This window comes from Parasteatoda tepidariorum, chromosome 3, assembly GCF_982258835.1.
Source record: "Parasteatoda tepidariorum strain Cologne lab strain chromosome 3, Ptep-v5.0, whole genome shotgun sequence".
NCBI classification, from domain to species: domain Eukaryota; kingdom Metazoa; phylum Arthropoda; class Arachnida; order Araneae; family Theridiidae; genus Parasteatoda; species Parasteatoda tepidariorum.
In genome coordinates this window covers 88,695,982-88,715,508 of record NC_141757.1, presented here as the reverse complement: position 1 = coordinate 88,715,508, position 19,527 = coordinate 88,695,982, and the positions used below count along the sequence as shown (strand labels likewise).

The following is a 19,527-nucleotide window of genomic DNA, read 5'->3' as shown; positions in this document are numbered from 1 at the left end:
ATACGTGTTTCTAATGCAACAATGTTATCAATGGTCGACCTGCCCTTTCGAAAACCACTTTGAAAGTCGGGGATGAGTTTTTTCTTCTCCAAAAAGTAAACCAAGCGAGAGTTGACCATACGCTCAAATACCTTGCTGAAGCAGCTAGTCAGAGCTATTGGGCGGTAGTTTATTGGTTCCGTTGGATCCTTACCTGGCTTTAAAATTGGTATCACTAGAGCCAGCCGCCAACTTGATGGGTATATCTGCTCCGTCCATAATCTGTTAAAAAGTAACAGGATATTCTGCAAAGATGCAGAAGTCAAATGGCGAAGTATGTGATATGATACACCATCAAGGCCGGGGCTCGTATTGGGTGCTTTGGACAGCGCTCGCTGCAATTCATGAAATGTGAAGTTACAATTATATTGAAATTGCCGTCGAGTCGTAAACTGCAGCGTCTGGGCTTCAACTCTATGCTTGTGAGCTTGAAAAGCTGAGCTGTAACTGTCAATGCTAGATACGGCAGCGAATGTTTCACCCAAGATGTTACTCACATCTACAGGGTCAGAGTGCGTGATACCGTTTATATCAAATACCGGAAGATGGAATTCACGGTAGATACCATTCGCTTTCTTGACCCTCGACCAGACTTGTCTGGGAGATGTTGTAGATGTGATGGATGAAACATAGCGTGACCAAGATTCTCTCTGGCTTTGGTGCCGAATCCTGCGTGCAAGCGCTTTAGCTCGTTTAAAATCGACAAGATGGTCTGTTGTAGGATACCGACGGAAGATGTTCCATAGCCTCTGCTTCTCTTTGTGAGCTGCGGAGCACTCAGCAGTCCACCATGGCTTGCGATGCCGGGGACGAGAAGTTGATGTTTTTGGTATGCTACTTCGTACAGCATTCATGATCACAGAAGTCACCGTTTCAACAACAGCTTCAAGATTTTCGTCTGATACCATATCTTCTGTAATGTCAGCAAGCCGTGCGAAAAGCCTCCAATCAGCACGATGGTAAATAAATGTAGAGGGTCTTGTAGTGATAGAAGCAGTAGATGTATATGAAACAATGATTGGGAAATGATCGCTATTATGAAGATCATTATCAACCGAAAATTCTGAAAAGGGTAAAAGCGCAGGTGAACATAAAGCAAGATCAATGCAATGAAAAGTTCGCGTTGGTTCATGAAAGTGAGTATCTTCACCTTGATTCAGTAAACATAGATTATGATCATGGATGAGGGTTTCAACTTGATGCCCTCGGGCATTTGTGTCGGAACTACCCCATAAATAGCTGTGGCCACTAAAATCTCCAAGCAAAATAAAAGGCGGAGGTAATTGATGAATTAATGAGTTTAAATCATGTTGTGAAACGGAAGCATGTGGAGGTATGTAAATGGAAGAGACTGTAATGATAATGTTTAGATGAACCTTAACTGCAACAGCCTGTAATGACGTTGACAATAAAATGTGAGTTGATGGAAAACTTGTTGATGTTAAAATAGCGACACCACCATTAGGTCTACTACCTTCTTCATGATCGTTTCGGTAACATATATAGCTACGCACATTAAAATTATCAGATGATGTTAAATGAGTTTCTTGGATTGCAAAACATGATGGGTGATATTTACAAATTAAATCTCTGATGTCAGAGATTTTGTTTCGCACACTGCGACAATTCCAAGAGATAATGGAATTTGCCATTACCTTTTGGATTTAAAATTCGACTTAGACGCAACATCCATCGGTGGGTCGTCGAAAACCGATTCGTCATCCGATGGATGTAGTGTTATTTCTGTGTCCATCTTCTGTAAGATATCTGAAGTGGACTTTTTAATGATCTGTATAAATTTTGGGTCTTTATTCTTTTTAGGAATACCTGGTTTTTGGCTAGGTGGCAACTTTACATTCGGACGCTGCTTTAAGGCAGGACGAGGCTTTTCTGGGGATTTCAATCGAGATGTTTTCGGAGGTGGAGATTTGGATGCAGGTCTGCGAGAAGTAGAGGGTCCGGTAAAATTAAATTGTGGTTTTTGTTTTGTTTGCTGTGAGGTAGATGATATTGAGGGATCTGTCTGCGTACTTACTGAGCAATATGAAGTTTTAGCTGCCGTTGAATAGGATACACCCGGACGGGGAGTGCGGGCCGTAACTATTCGACGGGCTTCGTTAAATGATAGGTTTTGCAATATTTTAATTGTCTGAATTTCCTTTTCTAGTGACCATTTCGGACAACTTCTGGCGTAGGCTGCATGATCACCCTTGCAATTGATGCAAAGAGGTGGCAGCTCGCAAGAAGTGTCTTCATGGTCTGTACTTGAGCAACGGTCACACACCGGTCGACCTCGGCAAGATGTTTTAGAATGCCCAAACCTTTGGCATTGATAGCAACGCAAAGGATTTGGGATATAAGGTCGGACCGGGCAGTTAATCCAGGCCATTTTGACTTCAGATGGTAAATTAGATGAGTCAAACGTGAGGATAAGGTGTTTCGTAGGGATGAGCTTACCATCCCTGCGAATCTTAATCCTTCTGACAGATGAGACATTTTGACTTTGTAGATTTTCTAATATCATTTCTTCTGTATCATTTACGAAATCTGATTCTGATATCACACCGCGAGAAGTATTTAGTGATCTGTGAGGTGTAACAGTTACATTGAATGAGCACATGGTTGTGCATGCGGCTTGGTTGTGCATGCGGCTAACAGTAGCTTGTTTTGAGGAGGAAACTTCAACTAATAGGTCACCAGAACGTATCTTCTTCACAGAGGCTACTTCTCCCAGAAACGAAAGAAGAGCCTTGTGAATGAGAAATGGTGAAATGTTAGTGAATGAAGTGTTGGGTATAGTTGGATTTTTCAAAGTGATAATAAAATATCGTGCGTTTTCATATGGTGTTGAGGGTGTTCCACTGTTTTTGTTTTGGTGTGCGGAACTGAACACCTGTTCATTTTCGTCCATAGAAAGCAAAACTAACTTCCACTATCAGCGGCACCACCCACCACGGAGTCCAACTTAAGGGATGCAAATAACAAGTTGATGTTGCCTCCAGCTTGTTACTCAACACCGATGCTGACCGATAGTTATACGACCGTGAGTCACCCCTGAGGCAGCCTCCACCCTTAACGAGATGCCCAGTAGATGACCCCGGCCTTGACCCTAGTCAACAGATGACGATTGTGATCAGCCGATTGATGCACACAGGCCAATATGCACCTCCCGTTTACCTGAAGCACGGGCCAAAGCAGTGTATTGGGGTACCAAGATGTCCCTCAACTGCCAGGATCCCCTTTTCCAGGGACACGGGTCTCCACGCACGGCAAACACGCGGGTGGTCTCTTCCCATCTGGGTTCGATACAACAGGGTGGTAATCGAACACAGACAAAAAGCCCTTACCAGTAAATTCGGCAACCACGTCAAGGTCGAAGAGAAAGGAGAAAGTACGAGAAAAGGGAGAGGAAGCGGAAGGGAGGATAGATCACTAGGGTACCCCGGGGCGTGACTCCCTGTATTTACCTAAAGAAGGTAAACCCCCTCAGGGGGTAATATACTTAAGAGCATGACATAAATATCATTTACTTCGTTAAATTTTCTATTCAGTTTTGTATTTTTTATTAATTGTGTGTTAATAGGTACAATTTCCGTTAAACCGAATGAGCAGTAAAGTTACCAAATAAATCATTTAAATACCGTAAATTTTGTTTTGTTTTTATTTACCTAAGTTAAGGTTGTTTTTTTTTTTTGCCAGAAATTTCATTACCATTCAGTGTGGTCATTTCAGCATAATTTTTTCCATGTTGAAACATATGAATATAGTAATATATTATTTTATATCTCTCTTCTTTTGTTTGATTGATGACGATTTACAAAATTTGAATTTATAAACTATTCAGCAATATAATAATTACAAAATATATTTCAGAGTTACTATCTCATAAAGTAATAAAACTCAAATAAAAAATAGCGTATTTTTATGTACCAATAAATTTATGAATCTTTTCGTTCACTTAAAACACGCAGATGAGAGATGTAGCGATGTCTCAATTCATATCCCTCAATAAATATAATAAATTGTACCTTATCAAGGAGTGTCCTGCAGCATTTTCCTATAATATAATTACACTATGCTAAGTGGAACTATGACAAGTTTAACAACAACGTAAGTGGGCAGTTTCAACTAGCATTCACACAGTACAATGAAATGATAGTGGCAACTCATCAGTAATGTATTTTATGCTAGTCTTTAAAGTAGACAATGACACTCCAAAGCTTTATCAAAGGACACGAAATACCTCTGTTGCAATTTAGTTTCAAAGTTTATTTCAAGTGATTTAAATTTTCAAAACACTTTAAAGAGTATATGTGCTAAAAAACTGAAAGAGTTTTCCCAAAATAAATTAAAGTAAAATCGTAACATTAGCACATCATTTTAAACAGAAACAATTTTAAATATAATTTTATGACTATATTTTTTTAAATTAAATACTCCTTTACTGTCATTTTAGCTCATCTGTGTCTTCTTCCTAGAATTTTAAATAACGGATAGGATATTGCATACACTGTAAAAAGTTCCAGATTAAATTATGGTAAAAAGTGCTGGCATTTAGAATGCTGGTACTTTTTTTCGTAAAATCCATTTTTACGGAAATTCATGTTATGGAACAAAAAAAACCTCCTATACCGTAATATTTACAGTAATAATGACTGAAAAATCAATGAACCACTATAATTAAATAAATATTACTGTAAAAATTATGTTATAGTGTCTTAAAGTAAAATTGATTGTACGGATGATGCGCCCAAAGAGCCGGTACTTCAGACCGTAATTTGATTAGAATTTTCTTTTAGTGTACCTATTTAAGTGTGCCAAATATTTTAGCTCCATTTAATAAAACGAACTATGATATTCTAAATCTAACTAAAATAGCAATGTTACTATTAAAATATGGTTCTACATTTAATAGTGGAGTTTTAAATTAGAAAAAGTTTTTTATCTCTTTGTCACCCCTCTATAATTTTCCTATTTTCTATCTCTTTATATTTTTCACATACCCTCCCGTATATATTTAAGTTTTGAAAGTTTGAATCATTTCAAGAAATTAATGCTCACAAAGTAATCTTAGTGTCACAGGTTGCATGATTTGCATATTTTAGGTGATCCTTTTAAAAATAATTTTAAAAAATATACAGACTTATTTTATTTCATTGCTGTAATCTCTAATTAATTGAGTACTTTCAAATAAATTGCATTATAGAGTTCAACAAAATATAATGATCATTAAAGAGTGGTAAAGATATGATGTTCATTTAAGAATGAATTTTTCTTAAGCATAATCTAAAGAAACTACATTACCAAATCTAAAGCATTCCCTCTGAGGAGTATGATTGAAAATTACAACAAAACAGAGGCATTTGTCGTCTACATGGTATAGTACTGTGTGTGGACCCATCCCTCATATAAGATAATATTTATGGATCATATTTCAAATACCTAATGATATTTAGAAAGATATATGTGGGAATGAAACCATCCTGTATCAATAATAAGCTTGTTGAACTTAAGGATATATTTATGTAGAACTTAACCTCGAGAGCATTATTTTTAAAAAAATAGACTGTTTCTTTCAATTAAACTTTGAAATAACAAAATCTATGAAACAAATTGTTCTAATTAGAGAAAACGAAAGTTAGAACAATGTTTCCGATTCCAGATCAGACCATTCAAACTCAAGTAGTTGAAAGGAGATCTGTTAATTATCTCCACAGAATGCTTAATGATAGAGTACACTATTAGAAATGAATCAGAGAAAATTCATTTATTCATTCATTAACAATTTATTAAATCTTATTTTACCATATTCAAACAAAACAGTCAAATAAACATAAATAATAAGGTATTGAAACTGTTAACCCTGTGAAAAACCGTTTATTAACTGCTTCAACTTAACACGGTTAAGAAGCTAATGAAGACACTTACTTCCTTACAGATCGATACATACTGTAGCGGTACACACTTATAGCCAAGATGGATCATCCCCCCATCTCATGACTGACAGAACAGGAGTTCGAGTTCCAGCTTTGAAACCACAATATTTCCTTTATTCCCTTCAACACATAAAGAGTTCCAGTGTTCTGCACTCCCCAATTTGTGACCCTGAAATATTAAAATACTATACTCTTATTCACGCATAGATGGCACCACCGTAAAGCTATTAAACTATTATGTCCAGTTAAATTTCTTTTTTACTGTTTTAAAATCATACTAGTAGCAATTGGTTAAAAAACTGTATATTTTTGTATTCATGGTTTTTGAACCACACTAGTTGTAAACGGTTTCAAAACCGTGAAGGTAAAAAATGTTCTTTGCCATTAACTTGACGGTTAATTGGATGGATATACTGTTTGCTGGTCTTACCACAATTTTATATTGAAAATTCTAACAGTATTCAACTGAATTAAGAAAATAGCTGATTTCCTAAGTAGAAGACAGCAAATATGAGTTTTTCCACCTCTTTCTCTTATTCACGCATAGATGGCACCACCATAAAGCTGCTAAACTATGTCCAGCTAAATTTCTTTTATACTGTTATAAAATCATGCTAGTAGTAATTGGTTAAAAAACCGTGTATTTTTGTATTCATGGTTTTTAAACCACACTAGTTGTAAACGGTTTCAAAACCATGAAGGTAAAAAATGTCCTTTGCCGTTAACTTTATGGTTAATTGGTTGGATATACTGCTGCCGGTTTTACCATAATTTTAGATTGAAAATTCTAACAGTATTCAAATGGTTGCTATAAAAATGTATTGTTTTGCAGCATTTTTTGTACTGAGAGCCATCTATTGACAAACATTTAAGCTAATTATAAAGCTTGTTTTGAACTGGATTAAGAAAATAACTGATTTCCTAAGTAGAAGACAACAGATATGAGTTTTTCCACCTCTTTCTATTTTTTTCACTTGTTTTTTAGACATTTATAGTTCATGTTTTTTCTCAAAATATATCAGTGCATTTTAAACGGTTCTTTTAAAATTAGCTATTTTATTAAATTATCTGAGTCAGATATTACTTGGCAAGGACTTAAATTGATCTAGATTTTTAATAATGAATACAAAGTAAACTGTCGCGCACGTCATCATGGGTATTTTCCTAAATAACTTAACTTCACATAATTTATACATGGTCAACACTCATAAACACTTATTATTTACACGTTAACCTGTTTATAAATTCATTCAAAATCAACATATACTTCCATAGCTAAAATATTTTTTTAATAATACATTAAGTAGAGTGTTAAGACTTTGTTTACTATTAAAATTACTATCAGCCATTAACTATTTCTTTCTTAAGTTAGATATTTTGTCATTTAAGGATTAAAAGGTATCCTCCAGGTTTAAACAGAAAGCACTTTATAATTCGATCTTATAATTCCACTACAGACAATGCTCTGCATAAAAGAAAAAGAAAACTAATAATTATATTTTTTTACTTATGAAAACTTTAATAAAGAGAAACATGCGACTTAATGGCCATGATGTTCCCTTCTTTCATTTTTATCATTCTCATTTAGCTGTCGAATTCAATATGTTTTGTTTAAGGCATTAACAAAATTTAATATACTCGTATTTTGCAACAATAAAAATCCCTAATGCTTTTAGCTTCTACGTCAAATGTAGTATTTCTACTAAGAGCTGCTGGAAACAATTTCCATTACTTGCTCCCAAACAAAGGAAAAAAAGATCTTAACATACACCTTTAAAATTTTACTTTAAGTTCTTTTAAACAGTTTGATTTAAAGTTTGAGAAAATAATTTCAAAATATGATTTGTTTGCTTCACGACTTATTTAACAAGTGGACCGTAATGACTGGTTTAGAGATGCTGAAAGTGCTGTACGACAAAAATTAAAGGTGTTTTGTTTTCCTAAAATCTTTCACAAAAAAATTTTAAAAAAAGCCAGAGTTTGAGCATAAGCTAAGCTAAAATTTTAAACTGTATATATCATTATCTGTTTAGAACCAAACAATATCTTTAATATGCATAAGAATTACATTTTTTTTAAAAAAAAAAAAGACCTTCTTGCCATACATTTTAACTTAATAACTTCAATTTATCTTTCTTAATTTCTGAAAATTTCTGTAAGATCAGAAAATGCTGTGTTGCTGAAACTTTTCAATTCTTAAAAATTAAAGAAAATGGGGTTTTTTCGTAGCCAGTCACAAATACGCTACAGATAAAAGTAGCATATATTTTAAAAAATATCTATTAAATTTCAAAAAGAATGTATGATAACAATAATTAATATAATTTATAAAAACAGCATATCTAAAAATGCTAAAAGCTGTTATTTTATATGACGTCAGAATTAATAAAAGAGAATTATACGCAGTCAGTGTAAGTATTGTACGCAAAATACTTTTTTGGTGTTTTTAATATTTTCAATAAGTCAGACATTTCAAGAATGTTAGAAAATTAAATACATTGGCTTTCCTCATAAATTAAAAGATAAATATGTTTTTTTATCTTCATTAAAAGAATTAACATTGTTAAAAGTGTATTTTTTAAGAGAATTAAGAATGTTTGTCGGGATAGATTTTTAAAAAAAGGCTTTGAATAGAGATTTAAATAAGATTAGTACCATTTTTCGAATAGAAATAATCACATTTTATTAGAATAAAAAGACAAAATTTAGACTTTTTTACAACGTTTTGTAAAACATTCAAAATATAGAGTGTCATTTCTCTTACGCATGAAACAAAACATTTATTGCTATGCAAATATCGTGTTATTTTTCTATTTAGGAAAGTCTGGGACAGCATGAATGAAACATGCATAGTTGAAATTTAATATAATGCTGTATCATAATAAATGCACATTAAAGTTTTAAAAATAATTAAAATTTTAAAAATAATTAAAGTTTTAAAAGTAATTAAAATTTTAAAAATAAATTCACACTTTATAGCCTTTTTCTTTAAATTTAGAAAATAAAATATAAATATTATCTTCAGAATTTCATCAAATAAATTAAAGTAACAAAAAATTAAATTATAGATTTTAGTACAGGAGATATATCGTTTTCAATTATAAAAAAAAACATTTTTGTATAAAACAACTTTCCGAGTTTTAACACTAATTGTAGTTTAAGATGGGAAAAAGAAACCAAACTTTCTTACTAATTGAGCATAAATCTCACTATTTACAGATAAGGAATTGTATTATTTTTTGAGCAATTAGTAAGAATTATTGAATTGTTAAATTTTAAAAAAAAGATTCAATTTTAAAAGAAAATATTTGAGTTTAATGTTTTCGACTAAATTGAAATTTGCTCTCTCTTTTTTTTGGAAATAAGTTGTGTTAGAAATCGTTGTTTTATTTCATATCTTCAGAGAGTTTATTGTTTTGTTATAATAATATCATACTTATTTCATTGTACTTAGTACTATCTCATATTTCACTACTGCAAACCACACATGTAATATATGTGTTGTCACATAAATCTATTTTTTATTTTTAACCATATTGCAAATTCAAACATATGCTTTCATTAATTTGTAATGAATTGTATTAGTTTGATCTTGTTACTTTAATTTTGTATTATTCTTAAATTTATTAATAATTGTTAATTATTTGAGTATAATTGGATTAATTTGATTATTAACTCCTTGTGTGAAACATGTGATCAATTATTATGACTAGTTGCAGGTATATTAACTAAACTAGTTTTTAAATATCATATTTTCACAATACATCGTTTCAGAATATTTTTAATAATTGTATCTATTGTTTATTAGAACAATTGTTTTTATTTTCAATGAATGATGTTTTCTTGGATTAATTACTGCTTTAATTCTATTATTTAACGTTAAAAATATTCTCATTTTGTTTTACAATTTTATTCCTTTTACTTCCTTTTTTGTAAAAGCTTACCCTTGAGTGTTGCCATCCTATAATTCTCACTCTCACCTGAAATTCTTTCCCATGAAAATGCTTTCGTCGCTTTCACTGATCTTTTGTATTCCTTTGCATCAATTTCGTAAACTCACTATCATTTCTCTGCCCCCACCTCTGCAAACGATTTAAGATAATAGGAAGTAAGTAATAGGGAGTTTCAAGTGTGACTTTCAAGTAACTCATGTTGCTAAATACTTCGTTGGTAAACTCCGAAGATTCACGAGACTTGTTTCTGTGATACATGTCAAGTACTCACTATTCTGTGCTTTTTGTCAAGTACTTTGGCTTTCATAACTTTTTTCTTGCCAAGCTTGGCTAGTTCAACTTAGCACGGACACTCCCATCCGGTCCAATATTACATTCCCGCAAATGTTATGTCAAGTTGGAAAGGGCAATTTTCCACCTCCAATCTTGTCACTTTGAGTAGTTTTTCATCATTTCATTTTAATATCTGGTATCGCAGTGACTCGTCTGTTGCTTCAAAATAACAAATAAGAGGATTATGTTATCGTACTCGAATATTATTATTATTATTTTAGTTTCTCCTTTTCCGAAAATTTACTTTGAGTGAGTATTGATTTATTTATAAGTATGTTTCTCTAGAGAGAGGAACTCGTCGGACTTTGCGTTAGCTTTAGTAATGCCTTCCATTTATTGTTCGAGATGTTAATAGCCAAATTCTAGCGTTCATTTATGCAAAAATATATTTTTTAATATTTATGGCTCATTAATTTTATATTTTATGCTCATTAATATTTAGCTTTTCGAGGGAATATATGAATAATAATTTTCCTCACCACGCATGTTTGCGACATAATGTAATTTTTAATGCATCTCTTATATGATTTGAAATAGAAATCTATGAAATTCTATCAAATATAAACTTTTTCCAGTGTTAAATTATTGATGCACGTGGAGCCAATAATTTGCAAATTTACTTTAACAAGTTAAATATTATTATTGTGCATATAAATTGCATCTCATTAGTACGTCTCCTAGTTACACTATAAATTATTATTCATTTTCATAAAAACCATAGCTGCCACATCAAGAATACATGATATTGTACTTTAAAATAAAAAATAAAAACTGTTTTTAAGGAAAATATGTTTTTCAAAAATGTTTGCTTTCAATTTTCTAAAATTTTAATTTAAGTTGTTGATTTCGTTAACGTAAACTCTACTTATACAATAATACAAAATATTTTGAATACACGAGAAAAACATAAGCATAAGTCATTATTTAAAATAAAATGAACGTATATTAATTGAATCCCCTCACGAAAGCATCAGTTTAACATTGCACTGTTAACTTTGCATTACATTGCATTAACATTGCATCAGTTAACTTTCATTCTGAAATTATAGCAAAATAACCAGCAGCAGTCTGTTCAACAGGAAATTTTACGGAAACGAGCATTTTTACCTTTACCTGTTTGAAACAGTTAGCAAATAGTATGGTTAAAAAACCGTGAATACAAAAGTATACATTTATTTAACCCCTTTACAACTATAATGGTTTCAAAACCGTTAAAGGACGTTTTTACCTTTACTTTACCTGTTTGACACAGTTAACAACTATCTGTGCTATTAGTTGTGAATGCTGAGACCACTCTGTCTGCAATGAGATTAACAGTTTAGCCTTCTAGGCTATAATACGTACGCAATTTCAAGGAACTAAGTGATTTCAATAATTTGGCCTAGTTGGTACGATAGAATTCTGGTTGTTTAACCATATTAGATAAAAACAGTTAAAAAACAGTATACGTCCCAGTTACCATCTTATTTATGAATATTTAACTGTTTTTTAATAAGATAAAACAGCAGTTAAATGAATTGCTTTTAACCATCTTTTTCCGAGAAATTACTAACAGTGCATACTGAAAAGCAAATTTGAGGCAGTGTTCATAAGGTGTGTAATTGAACTGCTGAACAAAAAATTTAGAAAGTAGCATAATATAAATAAACTCAGCCTCATATGAGAGCCACAGCAAACATGTACAATTACATAATTATCTTGCAACAAAATCTCTAACTATGTATTTGAAAAATATTTTGATCAAAAAATTAAGAATTAAACTTTAATTACACAACTTAAATCGAGTTTAAATCACTCGTCATTTTTTTCATTTACCGGGAAAGGAAAGATATTCTCTTTTTAAGTACAAATAAGCTTCGTAAGTGAGTAAATAATTAAACTGGAAGCCTACTTTCTAAAATCTAGTAAATGAAATCCTTTAAGAGTTGTACTAATTTCTCCTGGGAGTCGAGTATAGCTAAAAGTTAACTTAAATCATATATCTAAAAATTATGTCAAATATCTACAAGGATTAGTTTTAATGCATAAAAAAGTATAATATCTAACTTTTTCTCAGTCAGTAATTCAAATACATCATTTTTTGTTTAAAGTGTTACAAAATAAACTACAATGACTAACCTTGGTTTTTAAAGATTCTTAGATCTAACTTAGATCTAATGATTCTTATATCTTTCTCAGATCTAGATATATATATTGAAATGCAAATAAACATAATGAAATGTATATATATATATATATATAATGAAATGTAAAATATACATTTTACATATAATATATTGCAAAATATATATATTTTACAATATATTATATGTAAAATATAATATATTGTAAAATATCGTGCATTTTCTTATTTATAAGTTTAGTGAAAAGCTATGATTTCCAACACCACAGTATCGCATATTAATGTTGCAGAAGCAATTTTAAATTACATAAAAAATAACAATTTATGGCTACACTTTCAAAAAACTTTTCAATGAAATCTTGGTAGGGTAAACCAACCAGTGAAGGAACACTACCCAGTGAAGGAACATTTCATATATATTGATTAAAAATAAGAATTTGAAAGGTTTTCTTTGGATTGATTGGTAACAATAGCTTACTGCCAAACAATAGGAAGCCATCTAGCATTGTTTTGCATTACCTGGTCAAATAGACTTTTCTGGAAAAAAATTTGAATTTGTTATTATCTCTGCAACACCTTGTTTCTTTTAAGATAAGTTATAAGATGAGTGTTTGCATTTATATGTTTGAAGTGGAATTAATCGCATGTAATAGTTTTATTTTACTCACTGTGAAAAAGAGAATTCAAAATATAGTTATTGAAGTTTCGTTTTATTTTTTTAAGCATCATAGCATAATAAAATACTGAGATAAGGGGATGTTTATTCACTGGATCACCAAACGATGAAAAACCAGTGAAGGAACAAGTGTTACTTTACTGGGGGTTTTTTTCTAAGTCAATGAAAATAAAAGATAAACTTTAATTTTCTTGTACCTTTAGTGATGTTCCGCATCAAAAGTATGTTAAAAATAGGAAAAACAACTTCTAACGAGTGAGGGAATAGGCATGTTCCTTTACTGGGATGATTTTTTAAAAGGCAAGCGAAGCTTAAGTGTTCCTTCACTGGTTAGTTTACCCTTATGTAGTATTTTTTGAAGTAAATGAAACATTGACATTCGATATTTTTAAACTTAGTTGTCGATGTAATCACTTGCAAATCTCACTTATAAGCACTAATAAAATCATCAGAGAAGTACTTATCATGCATATTAGAAACGTTATTAGTGTACAAATATAATTTAAATCTTGTCAAAATATAATTCAAATCTTGTATTCTTGGCGCCTTAGAATCAAGGATCCGAATCTTACTGAGGGAACGGTGTCGTAACAAATGTATTGTACTATTTAGCTATTGATTTCAAAAACGTAACTACTTTGTCAATTTTTAAAATTTTTTAAATTACAAAAAAGTACGTTTTTGTTTTAAAAATATATTTATTTACTCTTCAAAAAGTCTAAACGTACTCATATCTGCTTTACTTTGCGGTCATGAAATTTTGCTTGTACATTATGAAAAAGTTTAAAAAATATTTTTTCTTTTCACACAAGAAATGAGTAAGCTACAACTTAATTTTTTGGAGAGCACATGCTTTACAAAGTTAACAAATTTCGTTCTCTTAAGTAATGTACTTGCTACGTAATTCTAAACATAATTAAGAATATCTACTAAGCGATTAGTTACTCATAAATAGAAAAAAGCGCGGATGCATTGATATGTTAGCTTTCTTGTAGCTATTTATGACCATCTCTATTTAAAAGTTTTATGCTATTTTTATTTATGAAATTAAGGAAAGGAACAATTCATGCATTGTTATACTTCAATTCCTTTAATATAATAATTTTAAGCAGTTTTAAGTTTAAAGTGAACAACATGATTTCCGTAACAACAATACAATAATTGTGTGTTTAGTTCTGCCATCCTGTGTAAATCACAAAAATTTGTTAAGTTACTATCTGGAAACAATATTAAGGGATAGTTTAATCTAAAAATGCTAACTTCATTAAAAATATTACTGTATTGCCCATTCTTCATAAATATAAATTTAGAAACTGAGACGGCAACTTTGAAATTGTTTAAGAGGATGAAACAATAATTGTAACTTAAATTTATTTTCTACGTAATAAGTTCAGCAAGCCTAAAATAAATTCAACATTTAATTTAACTACCTTTAAGGTTCGTTTCTAACAGCAAACTCGTATTCTCCATTTAAATCTCCATAACATTTAATGCAGAAATACTAGATATCCTCTTTCTAACTATTAGATATCTTGAAAAGTAGAGGATTAAATCTCTGCATTTCTGTTTCTAATTTAAAGTGCTTCCTTTTAAGATACATTAAGCATGATATGCTTCCTAGTTTGAGAAAATGGATTTCCCTTTACCCTTTGAAATACCTTTGAAATTTAAATTATTGAAAGAGTTCAAAATTTTCAATATTAAAGTGAATTTTGTTCTATTCAACTCAGATCTATATACCTGTTTAATTAAGGAAGCGTATAGGATGGTTAAGTTATTTGGAACTAACTTATCTTAAGAACATAATTTTGTTATAAAATGATAAATAAATTTCTTAAGAAAATACTCGTAGTTTAACAATTAACCTCATTCATGCCTGAAAATTTCTAGATTCGTTTCATTTCAAAAGTTTTTACAACTGGTGTATTTAAAATACAGTGAGTATAACAGATTATGATGGGCGTTTCAACTTCAATGAGAAAGAAAAAAACATTTTCTGAATTTTTGTAATTTTTTGTGGTTAGTCTAAAGACATTATAGCTTATCAAAACAATCAATTTATGGCAGTCTAGTACAGTACTTGACGCTTTAGTTTTTTACGAATTGGGATACTTAAAATGCATTGTTTTACTTTTTATTTACTGTCACTTTTGTAACATAAACTTATAAATAGTCAAGAGTTTTTTTAAAAAAAATCAAAAGTAAATTTTTAATATTAATTTATATGCAGTTTTGTACATTAATTTATAAGTAGTCAAAAGTTCTTATCAAAATCGAAATTTTCCATCTTCTGTATTATATGTGTATCAATAATATTTTGCCAGTGAAGCTATTAAATAAGTTTTGTTACTCGTTTTAAACGCGAATTTTAAGCTATATCCATTTTTTTAAACACGCATTACAAGTTAAACCCATTTTCTTAAACGAATATTTTGAGCCATGTTTATTTTTTTTTCAAACGTTCCTAACAAACTATTTGCATGTTCTTATTAACACCATTTAAGCCTTTCAAATGAAGATTTAAAGTGTATTGCATATTTGCTTAAACATGCATTTTGAACTAAATCCATTATTTCAAGCACACATTTCAAGTTACGCCCATTTTCTTCATTTGTGAACTAAATCGATTATTTCATTTTGAACTTAATCCATTGTTTAAAACTCGCATTTCAAGTTACACACATTTTTTATCTAAATCCATTGGTCCATTTTGAACGAACGAAATGTTTCGTTTCTAACACGTATTAACCCATTTCTCATTTATGCATCTCTCATTTATGCATCTCAATTTATACCCATTTTCTCAAACACACATTTTGAAATACATCCACTTTTTCAAAAAGGCTTATCAAGCTTTTTATATTTTCTTATTTACATCTTTTATGCATTAAAAATGAACATTTTAAGCTATGCATGCTTTCTTAAACACAAATTTCAAGGTGCGCAGATAATCTTAAAAACACATTCTGAGCCATGTCTATTTATTAAACACACCTGCCATTTACTTATTTTTTCATATAAAAACCTTTTGGGTATTTTAAACTCACATTTGGAGCTATTTAAATGTTTTTTTAAGTATACATTTTAATTTATGTTTAAAATACAAAGTATAAAATGCATTTCTGTTTTCATTTCTGAAAGTCCACAAATATAAGATTTATACCCGGAATCAATTAATTATGAGCATCAATACTATTAAATTATATTTAGCAAAAAATATTGTAGCAATATTTATATAAATTTTTGTTTTATATTTTTTATTTATTAATCAGAGATGGAAAATAACTTAAAACTAAAAAAATACAATGCACTTCGATAAAAAAAATAATGCCACACAGAGGTTGTCAAATTATTTAGGTTAATAGATCATTTGAAACAATGAATTGAATTTATACCAAATGCTACCTTTATGAAATTCAAGCTAGTTCATCCAGATATTTAATCAACGTATCATGCAACTCTCATACCATTTCGAGTCAACAACTACTGGAGATGCATAACCCAGTTTAATGATTAAACCTCAAAAGAGCTATTGCTTTACGTTGGGACTTAACGACGTGCTTGGCGAGAGAAGTAATTTAATTTTCTACTTGAGCATGCCTAAACATTGAAACAATGACACGATATGCTTTTAAGCTATGAGGTATTTCGAAGAATAAATTATTGGATGCCACGAATCTTTTACTACAATGCTGTATATGAAACGTATTTTAAGCCAAGCATTGCGTTGTGCTTATAATCCGGTATAAAGTTATTAAGTAAAGAAGATTATTTCCAAGCTTTTACATCACCCACAGCTAATCTTGTGCTAGCATTAATAAGAAGTTACTTACAAATATTAAGAGTTTTAAAGATTTATATTCTAACTCAATCTTGAAAACTTATATTTAAATTATGGTTTTCTTAAAGCCCAGTGGATATTGAAACGTCGAAATATTTAGCCAGAATATAATCCATGTAAAGAAAGGATTAAAGTTTATATATTTCCCTACTACTCGTATGTCGTATAAAAAATTTTGGTCATGGCAAAAAAATTTAAAAAATTCCTTTAGAAATATACATAGATTTAAATATATTACGCATTGGTTGGAAGTACCAAATCACACTCAATTTTACTACGACCGTTTTTATCGGACAATTAGTTCCAATAAAAAAATTACGGGGATTTTATAGCTAACTAAGCTTTAATAAAACTTTATTTTATTGTTGATTTTTTAGATGTACTTAACATTTTAGAAAGAGTAGACTGCTTAAGATAAGCAGTATGACAATTCAATGTTTAAGACTATTGACGTTATGGCTTTAATATTCATAATGTTTTAATGTTATGAGAAAAATATGTTGCTTAGTACAATTTTAACAACAAAACATGTTTAATGAATATAAAAATACATATACTTAATAGTTTAGTTATGAAAATAAGGTGTTTTTTATTATTAATTATTATTCAGTCATAATAAAACTATTGATTGATATTAATTATTAATAAGAAATCTGCAAATATATATATATATATATATATATATATATATATATATATATGTAAGATTAGATTAAATTTTAATGCTAAAATGTTGTACATATATCTGATCAACAAAGTTGATGAATTTTTGTCAACATTAGGCCCGTTGAAGTCGCAAGCGGTAGATTTTGTCTTACTTTTTGACATTTAAGCCTTTTTTCTATCTAGGAATTTTTTTTACTCAATTATGTTGTTCATCCAATAAATTCTTCATCGAATACAAGCCACAGAAATATTAATGTATAAAAGAACGCAAATACCTCCTAAAAGTTTTAATAAGTAAAAAAATAAGTGGTCTTATCTATTTAATTTATGAGTATTTCTAGATATAGTTATACGAAACTAGTTTTCATATATTTTTCTAAATAAGTTAAAAACGTATTTCAATTTGATAAATTGCGCATGTAAGTGCACTAAAAGGAAAGGAATGGAAGTACACTTTATAAACTTTAAATCACAACTGTAACGAACCATTTAAAAGATTACGCTAACCATTTGCACGTTTAGAATTCACCATTAAGCTTTTCTAACAAGGCAATAAACATTAATTAAAACTTTTATAGGGTAGTTAAAAGATAAAACTTACAAATTGTTGGATTACATTACAACCACTTGGAGTTTGAATCAAAATGAAATTAATTGACGAAAACCACAGGAAGTCATTTATTTAAGGATGTGCTTCAAGTTTTATATTTTCGCAGTTATTAAAATTTCTTTATTAGATCTTTGCTATGACCATTTTGTATTAAAAAAATTAGCTAAAAACTCTTAAAAAGTAATCTCACTTTTTTTTGCGAAAAGATATAGTTCGGAAATTAAATATTTTAATATTTTCTGTTTCTCTTAATACGTTCAGGAATATATAATTTTTCGTTTTTACCATTTAAAACAACTTACTGGAAAATGGATTTTTTACCCTGTGACTGTTTATCTCAAACTTAGTTTGTATAATCTGATTGCTTCCTCTTTTACAATAGATTGCAATTTTTTTTATTTTTTGCAACCTTAATTAAATTGTAGAATTGAACCATATATATATATATATATTATATATATATATATATATATATATATATATATGAGAGAGAGATACATTACAGAGAGAGAAAAAACAATTTAATATATAAAGAGAAACAATAATAAAAATTGAAAAGTGAAAGAAATAAAACACTTAACATTCCAATCAACATCAGCACCAAGTTGCTAATGTTTTAAATCTAATGTTAATGTTATAAATTAAGACAATTTTTACAGCTTTCCAATCAATAACAGAAGAGCAGGAATCAACCAACCTGCAATAGAAACACTGAACAATAGAATCTATGCACAAAATAAAAAATAGAGGTAAAATCACCTTTATGGTATTTTGCCACCCGCCGCAGAAACTGCTCTTGTACTGACGGCAGGGCAATAACCACCTGAGGACGCAGCCATGGAGTCAGGAGGTCAACTTAATAACCAACTGCAAACGGAATAACATTTTTATGTTCTTCGTTTCTTTTAATACGTTCAGCAATTTAGTTTATTTCTGTTTCCTGCCACTTAAAACATTTTACTTGAATACGGGCTTTATCCCCTTAACTCCTAACTTCAAACTCACTTCGTATAAAAATTTTGTATAAGAAAAAACAAATAACTTTTTTTTCCTTCTCATTCATGTCTGACAAATCTTAAAAATAATTGAAACATTAACATGTTTCCAATCAGTATATTTTTTAAACGAATCAAGTTTTTTTTTTTTATTAAATATCTTCTTTTCGTGCATTCATTTCGGGTATTCATTTTAAATATTCTATTGTTCGTATATTCAAGTAAAGAGAATACCAAAATAATGTCAACAAATTTGTTTCTTCACTCTTCAAAATTGCTAACACCATAGACAGTTAACAGTTACATTATGAAATGTGAAGAATAATCATTGTGAGAGCAAAAAACTAAAATTTTAT

General features: G+C 30.0%; 1 protein-coding gene across 1 annotated transcript; it reads right to left on the bottom strand.

Annotated features, from left to right (window-relative positions):
* Positions 1–1,442: 1,442 nt before the first annotated feature.
* On the bottom strand, positions 1,443–2,950 carry LOC147813944 (uncharacterized). The gene has a single exon (XM_087160163.1). It carries the CDS (start codon positions 2,948–2,950, stop codon positions 1,691–1,693), a length of 1,260 nt encoding a protein of 419 aa, XP_087016289.1. The 3' UTR covers positions 1,443–1,690.
* Positions 2,951–19,527: the final 16,577 nt, after the last annotated feature.

Excerpts from the sequence above, each read along its gene's own strand:
- LOC147813944 (XM_087160163.1), bottom strand. The coding sequence starts at position 2,950 with ATGGACGAAAATGAACAGGTGTTCAGTTCCGCACACCAAAACAAAAAC.